Here is a 19620-nt window from a genome sequence, read left to right on the forward strand (position 1 = left end):
GGCAAGTGCTTCTGAGACCTTAGTGTCAACCCCTGACTACTGTATGAAAACCAGCACATCTTGTACTTCTGTAACACCTCAATGTCCTTCCTTCTATAACACCTCAATTTGTTGACATTGTGACATCACATGACATCACGTGACATCACCTCATCAAAGACTTCTACATCTGATTCCCAGATGATGCCCAGTTAGGGGAACCACACACGACTGAGAGACAGTTACTGACATGCACAGACACATGTCTGGGGTCTCACTGCACACGGTTGGTTCTACAGACAGGGATCTCCGTATACGGGCATAAAGGGATTGTATGTATGATGTCAGACGTCATAGACGCCATAAGACTTTCACATAACGAGTAACGGAGTAAGCTTGTAGATCACTCTGCAACAACGATTTGTTGTTTTGTCATGTTAACACACAAGCTTTGCTATTTTCAAATTTGGACTTATGAGGTTTACACCCAACAGAGATGATTATGTAATATCCAAATTTGACCCATAAATGTCATGGTAAGTCATTTGGGTCATATGCAGGGATGTAATGGAGATTTATCTTTTACTGGCAGACAGTACACTGTTTAATGACATCACGCACGTGTGCATTCTATTTTACCTTAAATGTGTGATGCATTTTACTTATGTTTACGGGATAAAATAGTAGGAAATATGTTTGTATACCGTGGGAAACAACTACCGGTAGTTCTTAGCTTCGTTTTTGTAAATCTTCTCAAGGAATGCCTTGAATTATAGGAGCTGAAACTAAAAGGTTTGTTCTTTTGAACAAAGTATCTTTCTCTTCTTCGACGGTGGCTGAGGCCTTCTCGTGCAGATAGGACAGCACTGGGCAGCAGTACTGTAGCCAAAATGCTGGGTTGATTTTATACTGTGTAGGCGTGTCACAATTATTACACAATCGCCTAATCACAATCATTTCAGATCACAATTATTTTTGCGTAATCATCATAATCATTTCCATGTTGAAAAATCTCCGTACACTTTCAAACATTTTCCAAACATAGCAGATCTACAAGCTTACAACACGTCACTTTGTGGCTTGTAGATCTGCTTTTATTGCTATTTGTAATTTTTACAATTAAATATGAAGCCTGAAAACCAAACAGTTGCATCCATATTCCAATGTTCAAAACACAATTAAATCGTTAATTGCAGTTATTTGAGTGACAAATAATTGTCAAGTAAAACTTGTCACAGCCCTACGTGTACAGTATGTGAGGACGGGTGAGGACACATTTGCACACTCACCTGTAAACCTGTTATGCAAAGTAGCCATTTGGATACTCGGATCGTCTATCGAGGGTAACGTTCTAGTGTGCAGCTGTGCACGCGTGTGCACCTCTGTGCATGTGCGTGCGTGTCATTCTGCCAAAACGGCGCAGAACGCTGCGGTGTCACCACTTTGGCTGTTCTAAAATAGCAGATATACAAGCTGATAGCATGGCACTTTTTTTATGTTCCAGGGGGGTCCCTGGAACATAATATTTTGAGATGGGGGTCCGCGGTCAAATACATATAATTCTAGGGGACCTTGACATTAAAAACTTTGAGCACCACAACAAATATACATTATTTTTCAGAAAACCATTTGGATTTAGAATTCATTTTTAGCTATTTTTCATGTCTTAATGGGTTAATGTTTGATTTCATCTACCTTCTCTGTGAGCCTGGAGATATATATTTGAAGATAATATATCCAATAATAATCCAAGTCTTTGTCTGACCTATAGCAGTGAGTGATGTCATTACGTGCGCATCCCGCATCAAAAACTCATTCAAGTCGCCCAGGGACTCATTCATGTCATGGTCCTGGGGTCCTGGGGATGCGCCTCCATTGGAGTCCATGTTAAAATAATTTACTGGGTCGCGGTAAAAGAAAAACATTTTAAAATTCCACAGACACCACCATTGTTCATGGGTGAAAGCATCCTACTTTACCCTACGTTAACACAAATAAAATCCACGTAGAAAGTCTTAAACAGGCGATAGAAACGTCAATGTTTTGATTCCACCAACGTCCGACGCCATTTTGCGCGCCCAAATTCATTAGGGGCACATGTTTTAGTAATTTTAGTAGTTCTAAGTTCAAACATTAGCCAAATTGTAAAATAAATATAAGAAATAGGCAAACGTTTTGAAAATAGCCGATCTACAAGCTCACAGCGCTCGAAAACATTGTATTGAGGACTCATAAAACTTTTCTGGGACCCATTTGAATGACTACCTGTGGGTCCCGGGACCCATTACATTGAAAACCTAGTAACATCACTGGCAGTGGTTCTCAAAGTGGGGTCCTTGAAGGAATTCCAGGGGTCCCTACAAGCTAGAATGCCTTACAGCTCTGTAACTCTGAGAGTGTACGAAATGTAACTTGCTGGGCAGGCAAGTTTACAACAAATTTAACCACTTTATCCATTATGTTATATGTTGGCTATTCAAATATACATCTGCCATCTGTGTTTGAATCTACGCAAATCTTCTCTTCTGGAGGTCCCTGGCACAAAAAATCTGATGGGGGTCTGTGGCCAAATACATATGAATTTGGGGGTCTTTGGCTCTAGAGACGTTTAGGCTCTAAAACTACAGTTCTAGAGACTCATCTCATTGCTGCAAGGCAATTAAAAACCAAAGCATCCCTTAACATGTGAAGCATCTAAAAGCCAGACGGGGAGGAGAGGAGCTGCTTTTATAGTCAATAATGTCTGAGTGGCTGAGGAGCCCAGAGGCAGACTGAACCCATCAGCCCTCAGGCCTGCTGTGCTCCAATCATCTGAGCAGAAAACTTGTATCTCCAATCTCCATATTTCAACTTTTTATGTTTATTAAGCGCCATTCCCTCTGGGCATGATAACAATAAAGATAACTATAACTATATCTTCCACCATTGTATTTTTCTTATAGTTAACACTGCCATCCACTTGGCAGTGTTCACACTGTTTTAAAACTATCTTTTATAGTTTAGTTATAGTGCTCAGTTTGAATGGCCCTTAAGTAAATTAATGAATGCCCTACTTCTTCACACAGCTAAGATAGCTGATCGAAATAGACTTGTTTTGAAAAATGTTGAAAGTGAAAGTTAAAGGAGCACCTTTTCATTCTCGGTCGTCACTAAATGCTCATTGTGCAAAGCACTCGTAAGATGACACGTCGATGTCTCACTCTCCGTCTCATTGGTGGGCTGTGGGCAGTTCAGAAACCTGCCTACCAATGAATGACATCATTGATTAGGGACACCAAGCTAATCTGGCAAATAGAAACTACAGTCTGTCTCCTCCTTTGGAAGTTATAATGCTGAAATAATTTAGAAGCCATTGTTATTCCATTCATGAAAAATAAAATCTGTTTGAAATGACCAAATGTTTTTGAACTGTCACACACAGCCCTCTGAAGACAGAGCATTGAACATTAGTGAGGACCAATTATACGAAGATAAGGTTGAAAGTTTGTCTGTGGGTTTTGTTATAAATATTGAACCAATGAAACGTTTTAACTAGAGCATACACACATGGACTAAATAATGACTAAAGAGGATCCATTGGTTTGTTTTGGACATACAAGGTTTCGACCCGACAGCGACAATATCTTCTCCACTCTCCATATGTCCAAAACTGTTCGTTTTCAGGATTCAAATTAAAAAACGGCAAAAGTAGCAGATGTACAAGCACAAAAGCAGATCTGCTACTTTTGATACTTCTCTGTGACGCTGTGGTTTGATCAAATAGGGGCGTTAATTTTACGAAAAAACACAGAAAGTTCGAATATGAAGATAGGGCTGTCACGATTATGACATTTTACATGACGATTCATTTTCTCTCAGATAATTGCGATTAATGATTTAATTGTGTTTTTGTCGTTGACAATTACATTTCTGTTTGGCTTTTAGGCTTTGAAGTTGCACATGGCAGATATGACACATAACCTAAATTTACAAAGAAATTACTGACATTTTTGACAACTTTATACTTAAAAAAAGAACATTGATAGTGGAAATAGCCGATCTACAAGCTCACAACGCGTCGCGATGCGACGCGTTGTGAGCTTGTAGATCTGCTTTTTCCACTATTTCTTTTACTTAAAAAAAAACATATGAACATTTTTCAACATGGAAACGATTATGATGATTATGAAAAATAATCGCGATTATGTCAAATAATCGCGATTAGACGATTATGTAATAATTGTGGCAGCCCTAAAGATAAGAGGTTTCTGCCCGACAGCAACGGTATGCTGCATGTAGAGGGAGAATCAATGGTCTCAATGAAAGAACAAGAGAAAGCCGCCCAGGGCCGGGTAGCTTAGGCCCCCGAGGCCTACATTACATTACTGCATTTCTACTTTAACCAAGACGTTTAACCCATTCAGAACGGGTACACAGTATTGTGTATCATTATTTTATGCTTTAACTATTGAAAAATAGCAGATATACAAGCTCACAGCACGGCACGCGCTGCGAGCTTGTAGATCTGCTATTTTTGAAATATTGTGAAAATTAGAATTTTGACCCGATTCTATAAGTGTCTTTTGAATCCTTCTGAGGTTTAAAAAAAAAATATATATATGTTTCTATGTCAGCAATCTGGTCAGCCATCGTCAAAGAAAAGGTCCTTTTCACTTAACTGGAGCTCAGTTAGTCTGTTCTTGAGAGACTACTATGTCAGTGGTTCTCAAACCTTTTCATGTGAAGGACCCCCAAAATGATATTTAATTGGCCACGGACCCCCATCTCAAAATATCTAGTTCCAGGGACCCCCCCAGAAGCAACATTTGAGTTACAAACGTTCGCTTTGAAAATACATATATTCAAAGATTTGCACACATTTTCACGACTTTTTCAAAAATAGCAGATCTACAAGCTCGCAGCTTGTAGATCTGCTATTTTTCAATAGTTAAAGCATTCAATAATTCTAGGCCTAAATGGGTTTTAAAGTAGAAGCAGAAACAGAGACGCTCTCTGGAGGGCTGCTGTCTGCTGCCGAAACACAAAAATACCACAGTAGCTTCTAGCTTGTGGCTTCACCTTGTGATCAATCATCAGACGGCGATGCAGACGAGACTCATTTGGAGATTCCAGCCGGTCTCTTGTTCACTGTTTCGACTGTCTTAGTTTTGTATGCTCAATTCAACAAGGTAAAACTCACTTCAACAAGATTAAACTCAGTGGAGAAAGAACTGCGGGAAAGGTGGGGGAAGAGAAAGATGGCGCTAGCTAGACATTCATTCAGTCTGTCTGTGTCACGCACGCACGCACGCACGCACGCACGCACGCACGCACACAGGTCGATTTGATTCCTCCTTTAATCTCAAATGGAATTTCCTAGATCTATTTCATAGTCTGCTAGGGCTGGGGCAATATGAACACAATCAAACATCACTGTGTTTTGGCCCAGAAAACAAATAAATAAATAAATGCCACAAAACGAACAAAACAGATTCCAGAGGGGAAATGACTTTTCCTGCATTTGACCCAGCAGTCGGTGTGCTGCTCAGACGGACACAGTGGGAACAGTTATAGGCAGTGGGGGTCCGGGCCGGGGACCCCTGGGGATCTCCCCTCCGGATTGATTCAAACATTAATCGATAGCCGATTGACTCATATTTGTGGGACGCATATGTCTTTGTTACATTGTTACATTTCTGTGTACAGCCCAACAACACACACCCCAGCCCAGTTCAATAGACCTTATTCACACCGCGGCCATCTTTGATCACATGCCCACATCGGGTAGCAAGCAGCCAATCAGAAGCTCAAAACAGCATTTTGGGTAAGGCAAGACCCACCCGCGGAAGCTTCTGATTGCATGGCTGCTTGCCACCCGAGGTGGTCATGTGATCAAAGATTGCCGCGGTGTGAATAAGGTCTATAAGGGAGCGTGTCGCTGTTTCTACATGTCATCTTTTCGACAACTAAACCTAACCCTAACCTCCGTGGAGTGAGGCGCCATCCAGTCGACGCTCCGTTGTCGAAATGTTGCGTTGTCGAAAGAGCGAGATTTCCCCTTTCAATAATGTGTGTCGAATTGTAATAAGTCTGATAATGAATGGTTTTGTTCCTCAACAATGACCTGTCACCAGTCACCCTTCATTAATCCCCTTGCATGTTTATCTTTTCCCCTCTGGGTCCGACAGTGCTTATTTTGAAGGACACTTGGCATCTGTGTCATTGTTTATTTTAGCTATATATATTTATATACAGTATATTTAGCAACATAAGCTTTTCAGAAAACGCATTTTAGAACAGTGGTTCTCAAAAATAGCAGAACAACAAGCCTTGAAAGTGTTTGAAAAGTTTCTAAATTTTTTACACAAATCTTCCCTTCTGTGTGTCTAAGGCATCTTGTAGAATCAGCCCCTCCAGGTCTTCATGGTTCAATCCATGTGATCACCATTCATTGTCCCTTTTTGCATGTTATCTTCAACAGTGCTTCTTCTTTCGAGGATGAACCACCTGTCCCTGAGCGAGTTATGCTGCCTGTTCTGCTGCCCGCCGTGCCCCAGCAAGATCGCCTCCAAGCTGGCCTTCCTGCCGCCGGAGCCCACCTACAGGTCTGCTCACACACCACACCTGTGCTCGCTTCATTACACTGGCTAGTGGCTACCAATGGACTGTAGAAATGATTTCCATCACCCATAAAGCTCTCCACGGGCCAGTGTTGATTTTGTCAACTAAAACTATGACGAAAAATGTTTGTCGACTGCGTTTTTTTCACTGACGAAAACAAAATAAAAATGAAATAAAAACTAAGCTGTGATGACTAAAACTAAGACTAAATATATTGACAATTTCGTCAACAAAATAAAAACTAGACGCATTGTGAGCTTGTAGATCGGCTATTTTCAGCACACAACCAAGTGTAAAATCAGTCATTACGATAACATCAAGGCCTGCCAAAATGCATTTCAGTTAACTAAATCAACTGTAGATTTAGTCGCCTAAGATCTTATAATATTTAGTCAACTAAAACTAGCCTAAAACTAAAACTTTTCAGGTGACTAAATTATGACTAAAACTAAAAGACATTTTATTCAAAAGACTATGACTAAAACTAAATCAAAATTTGCAGTCAAAAACAACACTGCCACGCCCCCCCCCCCCCCCACTCTAATACCCATGACTCCCCATGAGATATTACTTGGGTCTTCAGACAAAAGGCTGGCGTCTAGTAGTTCCTATAACGAGGCTGAAAACAAAAGGTTATCGAGCTTTCGCAGCAGTAGTCCCCCCCCCCCCACCCCACACACACACACACACTCTCTCTGAAATGGCTATTTCGATTGTTTATAAGAAATTCAGAGTCAGTCAATGCCTTTAAACATGTTAAGGCCTGAGGCTAATTCTACAAATGCCTTCTATATCTGTATTTCTGAAACTTTTCAAGAATTTTCAAAAATGTCCCAAGAATAGCAGATTTATCGGCTTGCAGCACTGCACAAAATGACACGCTGCGAGGCTGTAAATCTAAAATAAATGCTTTCCCGTTTGCAATGTTGTTTTATATCTGTGTATTATGTATTTCTAGGTCTTGTTTTTCCAGCTCCGTTAGTAACTCATTTTCATCGTTTGCTCTATTTAAATGCAATGTTCTCATTTAAATTCTAGTTTATTCATTCACAGCATCTGGTAACATGTAGTTTTTTGTTATAAAAATGCAATAAAAAAAGTGTTACCTTACCTTTCTTTTACCTTCTACAGCCTGATGAGCGACGACAGCGGCAGCCGGTGGACGCTGCACCTGAGCGAGCGCGCCGACTGGCAGTACTCGGCGCGCGAGCGCGACGCCATCGAGTGCTTCATGACGCGCACGTCGCGCGGCAACCGCATCGCCTGTATGTTCGTGCGCTGCTCGCCGAGCGCCCGCTACACGCTGCTGTTCTCGCACGGCAACGCCGTGGACCTGGGCCAGATGAGCAGCTTCTACATCGGCCTGGGCTCCAGGATCAACTGCAACGTCTTCTCCTACGACTACTCGGGATACGGCGCCAGCTCCGGCAAGCCCTCCGAGAAGAACCTGTACGCCGACGTGGACGCCGCGTGGCACGCGCTACGAACGCGGTAAGGGGGTCGGCAGACTCGGCACATTTTGGTTTGTGTCGTATAATCTCGTATTTTTGCGGTGGGGTCTAGGGATGGGACGATAAGCGATATTATATATCGTTTATAGTGATAGAGAACACTCACGATAATCGTATCGTGGAGATTTAATTTATCGTGAAATCGTCCTCTGTCATGCACTGGGATCAATTTACGTTTTATTGAGCTGCATATCCGGTACCATTTAAACCCTATTGGTAAAAGGTACTTACATAGTACAATTCTTTTAGAATTATATATCATAGCTACGTAGCCGGTTTCCACCTGAGATACGGCTAGGGGTGGCTCGGTATCAACATTTTGTTATCGCGGTTACCGTCCTCCCATTTACCGCCGGTATTGCGGTAATTACCGCACCCCCGTATCTATTAATTAAGGTTCGGCGATAAGACAAAATATTCCTATCATCTGCCCAAAATTCGTCTCTCCACGGTCCTATAAGCCCGACTGCTCGAGTTCCCCTACAAGCTCACAACGCGTCGCATTCGCAACGCGTTCTGAGCTTGTAGATCTTTGCAGTGTCGGGTTACTATAGTAACGTAGGCTACAGAGGTGTCAATTGGGTATGGCAAGCTATGGCACCTGCCATACCTAGGCTACAGGGGGAAATAATAAAATGTACTTTCATCGTGCCTGTTGCTAAGGTATGGCAACATGACTGGTGTCTGTCATGTTGCCATACCTTAGCTTTTTCTGAACTGACGCCACTGGTAGGCTACTGGGGCTTCAGACATGTACTGCACGCTGTTTGTGAACAAACCAGATGAGACGGGTATAGTGATTGTGTACCGTACGGTCTGTGATTATGCAAACTCACGTCTCAAATCGCATTGAGTGGTGATATAAACATAGTAAACAGGTTTTAGTTACCAGACTTGACAGAAAAGGTTGTAGTCGAACAACGACGGGCACACGCGCTATACTGTAAAAGTACTCACTAGCGCCGGTTTCATTTTCGGTTTTAGTCCTCGCGCTCCGCGCGTATGAATAAAAAAAGAAACGGCCACGAGGTATGTATAAACATACTTGTGTGAGTTGTGTCGTGTGGATTATGGAGAAAGTTTAACGCTACTGAGGCTACGAGGCTACTGCACTGCTCCAGTGTCTAGTGTCTCACTCTCTGTCGGAGACTGTGACGGGCCAAGCTTCCAATTGTTCCAAACATGTGGTGCGCGGCCCAGAGCAGAGCGGCATGAAGCGCATGCGGTCCTCGCTTCACCCCCGTTTTAAAACTCGCTCGTTCTCAATAAAAATAGCCTATTTTTTGTCTTTTTTGACCGCGGTAAGGACCCTGACACCGCGGTAGGCCGCGGTATACCGCGATACGGCGGTACGGCGGTTACCGAACCCAGCCCTAGATACGGCATTTCACAGAGAAATATCAGTTTCCATTAGAACAGATTGAAAATAACTTCTATACTTGATGTTTAACCACTTGAACCCCAGCATCCCTATTCTAGGGGGAAGGTTCACCAAAAATAGACGATCTACAAGCTCACAACGCGTCACAATGTGATGTGTTGTGAGCTTGTAGATCTGCTATTTTTGGTGAAGAGAGTTGAGGTACTGTAGATGGAAAAAATAACTCATCAGGTGAAAACCAGGCATGTTTCACTAAGCATAGACGGGTCCAAGTGGTTAAACTGAAGTGATATTGATGAATTCCAAATTATTTCAAAGTATTCTGCGGCACCCCTGAACTGGCATCACGGCACCCAAGGGTGCCACGGCACCCACTTTGGGAAACCCTGTTCTAGATAGTGATTGATATTGTGATGGCAGAGACTGCTTGGTAGGCAATCAGAGCCCGATGATAAGACAGATAAAGTAGGCGTGGATGGAAGGAAAAGGAGGGTGAAGGCTACAGAGTGATGATGGGGGCGTCGTCTGCCAAGAACTCAGTCAGGACAAGACGTTCCATGACCTTTAGGCACAGATACGCGGTTGAACTTTTAAAACGGATTTGAGAGCAAATTGGATTAAGAATCGTTGCCGTCGGGCAGAAACCTCTTATGTGCATATTCTAACTTTTAGTTAAATCAACGCCCGCACTTGATCACACTACAGAGTCGCTCAAAAGTAGCAGATCTACAAGCTCTAGCCTAGGGCTAGACATGATATCTTTCACTAATGCCTCACTATTGGTGTTGGTGATGATAGGATGGATGGATGGGTGGGCGGGCGGGTAGGCAGTTGTCCAGGCGGTTGGATGGAAATTCTCAGACGCGGTTCCAAGCCCCGTCTTTGAGCCGCGTCTCGGAATTCAGATCCGCGGTTGAAACCGATAATCGCGTCTGGAGCCGCGGTGTGTCTCACAGAGCCGTGATGATCGCGTCTGTAAACGCGGTAAGTCTACCAGGGCCGCGGTTTCGCGTCTAGAAGACGCAAAGCTGCGTCAAGAGACGCAAAGCTGCGTCTTGACCGCTATTTAAGCACTGACGCGTCATCAGACGGGTCACATGACCCGTCTGATGACGGAGACGCAGCTGTCAGCGGCTGTCTCTCCATTCTACTGCTCTGCTACCAAAATGTGGAAGGCCCTGACAGCTCCATTAATGCAGGGGTCTTCAACGTTTTCAGGCCAAGGACCACAACCTGTTCAGTGTTCATAGATTCCATATAGTTTCATCTTTTGACAGCACGATCATCAGTGTATTTTGGATTCATGTAGATTTGTGTTTTCAGATATTTAACCACTTGAACCGTCAATATTTAATAAACTTGACCTTTCACTCTGTACTTAGTCTGCTCTTTTTTCCCTCTACACCAAAAGCGCTTTACCGAACATAGCCGATCTACACGCTCACAACGCCTCACAGTGCGAGGCGTTGTGAGCGTGTAGATCTGCAATTTTTGGCTTAAGTTATCAGAATATGGACGCTATAGGGGTTCAAGTGGTTAATATAAAACACAAGAAAAAAAGGTTCTATCACACAAAGATTTGGAGGACCCCCTGTAGTAACTCTGAGGACCCCCTAGGGGTCCCGGACCCCCTGTTGAAGACTCCTGCATTAAAGGATGTGTAACACTGGTTTCTTTCAAAATTGGCAAACAAACAAACAAAACGAAATAAAAACCATTATCTGATACACAGGAAGAGGGACTGGGGCAGCGAGAATGTGAAGATGTGTGGCTATTGTGTTTCTTGAGGTGATAATGGAAGCTGGCAAATGAATTCCCACTTTAAACAATAGACCTGCCACACTACATAGTATCGAAACTATGTGCGTGCGTGTATGTGGACGTGCCATGCATGTGGGAGGGAGGGAATAATTATAGATGCCGTCCAAAGAAGTCTACAACACACCACTGATATACTGTATAGTGTCTCTTCTGTTATTGTGGGGAAGGCGTTCTCTGAAAATAGCAGATCGTTGCGTTGTGAGTAGGGATGGGACGATATGAATGTCATATGACGATTATTGTGGCAAAAGAAATCGCGATTTACGATATTATCACGATAATCAAAATCTATTATCCTGGGTCGGAACATTTGCATTTGATAGAGTGAAAAAAGACTGTATCAAGTACGTATATTATAAGTACCTCTGACCAATTATAGAGGGTTTAAGTGGTACCGGATATGCAGCTCGGCAAATAAAAGGTGAATTGATCCCAGTGCATGACGGAGGACGATATCACGATAAATGAAATCTCCACGATACGATTATCGTGAGTGTTTTTTAAGCTTTCCCCTCAATACAGAAGCCATGGTTTAAGTGGTCAATGTCTTACTGTACCTCTGTGCTGTGAACATTTGCAGCTTATAAAGTATTCAGTCAATCAAAACAATGGATGGATGTATGTAAGGAAGCAGATCTGAATATGAGGAGGCTTGCTATTCCCGTAGGAAGGATGGTGGTGTTGTAGGAGGAGGCGGATGATGATGATGATGATGCTTCCTGCAAATCTGTAGGCGAGAGAATAACATAGGCGTGTGTGTGTGTGTGTGTGTGTGTGTGTGTGTGTGTGTGTGTGTGTGTGTGTGTGTGTGTGTGTGTGTGTGTGTGTGTGTGTGTGTGTGTGTGTGTGTGTGTGTGTGTGTGTGTGTGTGTGTGCTCTCATCTGTTGGCTCTGCAGGGGAGAGAACTCTGCTGCTCTCTCACACACACACACACACACACACACACACACACACACACACACACACACACACACTCTCACTCTCTCTCTCTCTCTCTCTCTCTCTCTCTCTCTCTCTCTCTCTCCCCCCAAGTTTCAAATTTGTACGTTCTTTCGCAAAGTAAAGCCCTGCTTCATCATACAAGGCCGTCGCACAGATGTAGTGAGTTTAAATAATTTTTAAAATGATAAATGCAAAACGAACGGTTTTGGACATATAAGGTTTTCACCCGACAACGACGATACGCTCCTCCTGTCTTCCTCATCCTACGCTTTTATCACTGAGATTCAAAGAAAAATACACGTACGTACACAGAGAGAGAGATCAAGCAAACAATAATAAGACAGAGAATGAAGGGAAACAAGGAAGCTGTCCAGCCAAACAGGAAGTCATTATCGTAAAGTATCTGTGCCAGTACCGTGAAGAACCTGCTTGTGTGTGTGTGTGTGTGTGTGTGTGTGTGTGTGTGTGGGTGTGGGTGTGGGTGTTTGTACTTGTTGCAGATCGTCTATTTTTACTATTTCTGTGTGACAAAGTATCAAATAGGGATGTATCATGGAATTCCGGATAATCAGTAATTGATGAGACAATAGGATGATATCATGATTCATGGGGAGAAGTATAATAACCCTGGGTAACACAGGTTGTGGTATAAGGTAGTTCTGCCAACAAGCACAGGGATGAGACCATAGTTAAACTGTAGCTGCTACAAGGACAGGCTGAACCATAAGAAGATAGTCTGCAACAAAAACAAACGCTATCAGGCTTAGAGGAGACATCTTAGCGCCTACAGGCTACCACATATCACGGTCATGTGCATATATGGGGCCGGCTGACTTCAGGGGCGAGGGAGTCGTTCCCGCAGATCCAACCACTATGCCCATATATGGACATGCACATATATACTGTATATGGGCATATACTGATGACATCAGGGACCTCCATATGGCAGATCTCCATCAACCAGTGGTCCGGCTGAAAAAAAACAGACTATTTCATCTTTTTTTAAAGAAACCAATGATTCTCTATGACCGCATGCACACCTGCCCTGAATTTGTCATGCGGCAAATGGCTGCAGCAGTGTGTTTTTTCCCCAATCTAACCCAGTTCGATTCGTGCATCTTTTCGCATGCGGTAAAAACTCATTGACTCCTTTTATGACTCCTTTTAGGATCTGCAGTGTGGATTCCGCACAGCATTGCACACCAAATCCAATGCGTTTTAATCATGCAGCAAATGGAAAAAAAACGCAATGGTTGAAAACCGTGCCTGTGTGCAAAGCCCTTTACATACCCATAAGGGTCCATTTGGTTACTAACTACCATTTAGCTTCAGACCCCCTGGAACTCCTTCAAGGACTCCTGGGGGTTTGAGAACCAATGCTACAAGATAATAATCCATAGCCCTACTTGCATCCCTGCCTACGTCCTTGTAAGTGCAGCGTGGAATAAGTGTCACTGTGGAAGCACATGGACCAATCAGCTCAGAGATCTCATTCAGTCTCTGTCTCACCACAACATTACTGGCCTTTATCACATTATACACTGAGAGAGAGTGGTGGGGGTGGGGCCGTGTCTGTGGACATGACAGAGAGATGGAGACAGACCGACAGACAGACAGACAGACGAGAGGGAGAGAGTAAGAGAGGGAGACAGTGGTGGGGGTGGGGTAGTGTGTGTGTGTGTGTGTGTGTGTGTGTGTGTGTGTGTGTGTGTGTGTGTGTGTGTGTGTGTGTGTGTGTGTGTGTGTGTGTGAACGTGACACAGAGATGGAAGACGTGCTATAGAATCCCCCATCGTCCCTTTGATCTTCACTACTAGCACACCACGCTTCACGACTAAAACTAATCACGGTTATTCATTATCCATTAATTAAGTAATATCAGGGAGCATGCATTTTTCCAGTAAAAAAAAAACATTCATTGTTATAAAATGGTATCTTTCAAGAATACCAGATTTTATTGTTTTCCTTTTTATCCCCTTTCTTCTCCCTTCCCCAAACACACATTTCGGTGCTGTCAGTGCTGTTGTGTCCTACTGACTCACCTGCCAGTGAGGAGCCCCGGCCGGGAGGATAGTGTGGCTTCCCTCCCTCGAAGACAGGCCATTTTTGTTCATTTAGATGCTCGACAAAGCTGGGCGCACCGCCGTACCGCGGTGGTGGGAACTGGGAAGACACTTTTATAATTTAGAATTAGAAAAATATTTTTCCAGTATTGGAAAAGTTTTGGAATTGATCAAGGGTCCTGGAAGGTCCTGGAAAAAATAGCTATGCATTGTCTTTGGTTATTGATTTTGTTAATACCTCTGAAATGACAAATTAAACATTGGCCAAATTGTCAAATATTAGAGGCAGAAATTGTGAATATAGTAGATCGGCTATTTTCACAATAAAACCGTGTTATACAAAATTCCTCAACTGTTAGTGCTCGTCAGGGTGCCGGGGTCCCCAGTTCAAATATGATTATTTCGGGGGTCACAGCCTGAAAAGGTTGAGAACCACTGGCATACACTACCTGTCTTTGGGCAATGCACATAGGAGTAAGCGGCTCGTTATTGAGCTGAATTATTGTTATATAGTCCTGGAAATCAGGTTAAATATTCTGGAAAGGTTTTGGAAAAGTTTTGGAAATTAATTGGTAAAAATGTGTGGGAACCCTGAACCTGTGGGTCGGGACAAATTTAACATAGACCAAGGCATTGCGAGCATTTGTGAGCATGTTGCTATTTTCACAATAGAACCGTGTTATACAAAATGTAACTCTTAGTGCTCGTAGGGTGGGGGGTCCCCAGTTAAAATATGATTATTTTGGGGTCGCGGCCTGAAAAGGTCAAGAACCAACGGTCAAACACACTGGTTCTCAACCGTTTCAGGCAACAAATCCTCAAAATAATCATATTTGAACTGGACACAGACACACACAGACACACACCCTGCTCTAGAAGGCCGGCCCCTTTGCTGCCACACTGTAGAAATGAGGGCAGAGTGTCTCAGACAAAAAGAGGCTTTTCATGCGAGGCATCCTGATCTGACTGAGCACCAGGCCAATGATGGCCTTTTATATTTTTAGCTCTGCTACTGTAGCAGCGGGACTTTTTTTTTTTTTTAAAGGACCACCATGTCAGTCCGTCAGTCGGTTCATTTGTTTGTCCGTGTGGCACTTAACTACCAAACCACATGTCTAACAGGCAGTCTGAGTGACCCAGTGCCTCTAGTGGGGTTGGGGGGACCCCCAGGGGTCCTTAGGGGGTACCAGGAGGTCCCCAGCAAAATTAGTTAAAGAGGTGGTGCCATAGTTTTGTACTTTTTCTGTTTTGTATGTGTCTGTGGAGTTAATATTACTCTAATAGACCTCCCGTTGTGGTTATACTGTGTAGTCAATGTATAATGTTTGGTTACTTCCTGAAAGCTGAAAGCCTCTGAGTCAAAAGGCTAAACTGAATGGCACCCCATCTTTAATATAGCGTCACAATCATTTTAAACACTTTCCATATTTCATACTTACAAGATCATCCTTCCGGTTCCATGTGTACACTCTCTGAGTTACAGATCCTTAAGGATCCATTTAGTTCCATACTATCAATCATTTAGCTGGGGACCGTGTAGGACTACAAATTAAACCCATGAATAGACTCTCGACAAAGACAGATGCACCTCGGTGGATTCAAATCCCTAAGCTGAACCCCTAAACTACCAAGGTTCCATTTGGTTCCATTTTTACACTGTCTCTGAGTTACATATTATCCATTCAAGGTTCAAGGTTGTGTTTTATTGTGTGTTTATCTTGTGTATGGGTACATACTGTACATAAGCGTAAAAACATATTTTTTCACCAATTCTTTTACCAATCATTTAGCTGTGGACACCCTGAAATTCCTTTGGCCCCGTTTCCACCGGGGTTGAATACGTTCTTTTTTCCCAGCCTAATTTTGAACCAGTTCAGAGTGTTTCCACTGAAAATGAATTATTTCAGAACCCTAAAAGTTGGTTCCAAACTGGAACAACTTTCCTTGATTTGAACTGGGAACTGTGTCATTATTCTAAAGGTCGGAAGATTCCGACGTGATATAAGCACTGGCAAAAGCAAATCATCATAAAACAAATATTTAAGGGAGAAATCAACCATTGACGGTTGAATTTCCTCTGTGAAATGGACAGAAAACTAGGTCAGGATTTAGAAGAATCGGCCTAAATGGGTTAAACGGGTGGAAACGCAAGCTGGTTCATGGCCGGTTCCCTGAAATCGCCAGGGTTCCAAGAATCTAAGAACAGAACCAGTTCTAGAACCAAAGATCTTTTGGGTGGAAAAGATGGCCTTTAAAAACGTGTGCATTTCAGAGGCTGCCTACAGCTGCTGACATGAAGTGATGTATTACTGAGTAAACATACATTAGTGTACAATAGATAATGGTATGTTAGTCATTGCATTCCTCAGCTGCTATTATCTGTAATGGGTTTCGCTCACCTTGCCTTTTTTCATTACGTTTCACAGTTTGCTAGTGGACAGTCATTTGATACAAGAGATACAGCGCAAGACACAACGAGATACAAGATGCTTAATTGTTGCATTCCTTTATACAAGTAAAAAAAGAGTAAAAGTCTTGGGTTTCGACTGCTCTGTGATTGAGCAACATGAGAAAATAGCGATAAAATAGCAGAAAGTGCTTTAGATCTGCTATTTTACAAAAAAACTAATTATGATAGCTTTTATGTTTTTTGTCACCTAAAAATACAGTGATTGTTTTGATTTGTTTTTTCATTACCTGTTTTTCAACTCACCAACCTCTTTAGCCTGTTAAAACCGATGTACAAGCTCACAGCGTGTCACACTGCGAGTTTGTAGATCTGCTATTTTTTATCATTATTTTATGCTTTAACTATTTGTAGATCTGCTGTTTTTGAAAAATTGTGAAAATTTGAATTTTGACCCGATTCTATAAGTGTCTTTTGAATCCTTCATGTTTCTATGTCAGCAATCTGGCCAGCCATCGTCAAAGAAAAGGTCCTTTTCACTTAAGTGGAGCTCAGTTAGTCTGTTCTTGAGAGACTACTGTGTCAGTGGTTCTCAAACGTTTTCATGTGAAGGACCCTCAAACTGATATTTATTTGGCCACGGACCCCCATCTCAAAATATCTAGTTCCAGGGACCACCCCCAGAAGCAAAATTTGAGTTACAAACGTTCGCTTTAAAAATACATATATTCAAAGATTTGCACACATTTTCACAACTTTTTCAAAAATAGCAGATCTACAAGCTCGCAGCGCGGCACTCGGTGCCGCGCTGTGAGCTTGTATATCTGCTATTTCTCAATAGTTAAAGCATTCAATAATTCTAGGCCTACAGTAAATGGGTTATAATAATATGTATTATATCGGCCAAGCGGTGTGTATGAGTCCAGCTCCAGTGAAGTAGCCTCCATCTGTCTCTTATAACCAAGGGACCTGCATCGTCCTCTCCGAGCTTTGTTTATCCAGGAGAAGTTGATTGTACGCCCAGGGAATGTAGCTATGAATACATGCAGTACAGTAGCGAGGAGGGCGTCGGTGCGAAGGTAAAACAGTGTACACACTTCCAACAGCAAGGCATACAGTACAAGCTCATAGTCAACATACAGGCTGATGGTCTTTGCTAATAGAGTACCGGAATCCTGACATCACTCGTTCATCCGCTGGGTTGCAGAGGTTTTTCTCCATGGAGAATAACATTGGGTCATCGTCTTACAGGACAACTTTGTTTTTGTTTTTATAACACGGGTTCATATTCTAGATTGTAATGAGAGAAAATAAAATATGAGTTTTTCATTTACTGCTTTCTATTGTTTTAGTGATTTTAGCTTTTTTTTTTTTTTTTTCTTTTTTTTTAGTTGGGGGCATGCGTACAAGTGTCTTAAGGGGATTCCAGACGGTACGCGGTCACCGCATGCTAGTAATTCATTTTCAATGAGAGGCGGGCGGCTATTTCGTCGGCACAGCGAAGTTTAGAGGCGGCGAGGCGAGCGGGCGCAGTCCCGTGAAAATCCCCGCGAGCGTGCTCGTTTGTGCATGCGTACGCGGGCGGTGAGAGATGGATTGTGTTCATCTTTGTGAAATACCGCGCAGCGTTTACTCAAAGAGCGAGTGTGTTTGTGTATCACCGCGGCGCGGTCCTCGCAGATCCAAGCGGGAGCCCCGGCGGCAACCGCTGTCCGTTTGTAGAGCGCCTTACACCTTATTACCTTGCTTACTGTAAATCGCTCTGGATTAAGATTTAAAGTGTGTGTGTGTGTGTGTGTGTGTGTGTGTGTGTGTGTGTGTGTGTGTGTGTGTGTGTGTGTGTGTGCGTGCGCGTGCGCGTGTGCGTGTGTGTGTACTATACTTGAGGGCCAAAGTCCCCACACGTTTGAGATTTAGAGTTTGAGAAATGGATATTATGAGGGCAATTCTTCTGGTCATCCAAAGAGACGTGGTTGTTTTATGGTTTTCATTTAGAGGTAGGTTAGGTTTGGAGTTTTAGGGGTTGATCTACGAGCTCACAATGCGTTGCAGAATCGCTCTATAATAAGAAGTACTCCACATGGGTCTTTCCCAAAGGTCTCAACAACGTACCAGACTTTGTTGTCCAGTCCACTACAGACTGTAGTCTAGGTTCATTTTCCAGTTTCTGATCCGGTCGGAGTGGAAATAACTTTACGTCATCAGGCGGCCGGAACCAACGACCGGAAGCCACCGGCGCCGCGCACCTCCCAAATGATTCCCCTATATCTTAAAACTTGTTTAGTTTGGTATGATCGTTTCATCTCTAATAACGGTTTGGTATGTCCATCTTCTATTACAGTTCTATTCTCAGATGGGGGTACGTGTTCCCCAAGGGGTACGCAGACTGAGGTACTACAGGCCAGTACAAGGGGGTACTTCAGAGAAAATGGAAACATTTATTTTACTGTTATGTTTAATGATAAAACATTGACAAAAAGTAAAAGTGCTGCTCTGTAAGGTTGTAAACCAAATTACATAAGAATTTTCACTAGCACAGCTGTTACTGAATAGAAAACGGGCTACTTACTTTATTTTCAACATACCTATACTATAATTGTGCGAATGTCTGAGTGAGTGAGTGAGTGAGTGTCTGTCTGTCTGTCACAGCGTTTCTCCTCAGTGGCTGGAGCAATTGATCTGAAATCGCATCACCATCAGCATATGAACACACCTGACATAACTGTGAAGCCCGTTTGTCACTTTCACAAATCGTATGCTGTATATTAGCATTTTTATGGTGTATCTATATCTATTTAGCCTACAGTACCTTTTGTGACCACACATGTTAAGGGAGGGGCGCTGTTGTTCAGGCCATGCACAATCACACACAAACCAACCCACACACACACACACACACACACACACACACACAC

The 19620-nt window shown here is 42.9% G+C and overlaps 1 protein-coding gene across 1 annotated transcript in view; it reads left to right on the top strand.

Moving 5' to 3' along the window:
- Positions 1–6456: 6456 nt before the first annotated feature.
- The window catches only part of abhd17b (abhydrolase domain containing 17B, depalmitoylase), a gene marked incomplete at both ends in the record, with an annotated part of 32698 nt that continues 19534 nt past the window's right edge, over positions 6457–19620 (top strand). The window contains 2 exons of the mRNA XM_080739103.1: positions 6457–6563; positions 7711–8070. Of these exons, the coding sequence (XP_080595229.1) occupies positions 6457–6563; positions 7711–8070 (467 nt within the window). The remainder of the gene's footprint in view (positions 6564–7710; positions 8071–19620) is intronic.

Source organism: Nannobrachium achirus (genome assembly GCF_963921795.1).
Source record: "Nannobrachium achirus genome assembly, chromosome: 12".
Taxonomy (NCBI): Eukaryota; Metazoa; Chordata; class Actinopteri; order Myctophiformes; family Myctophidae; genus Nannobrachium; species Nannobrachium achirus.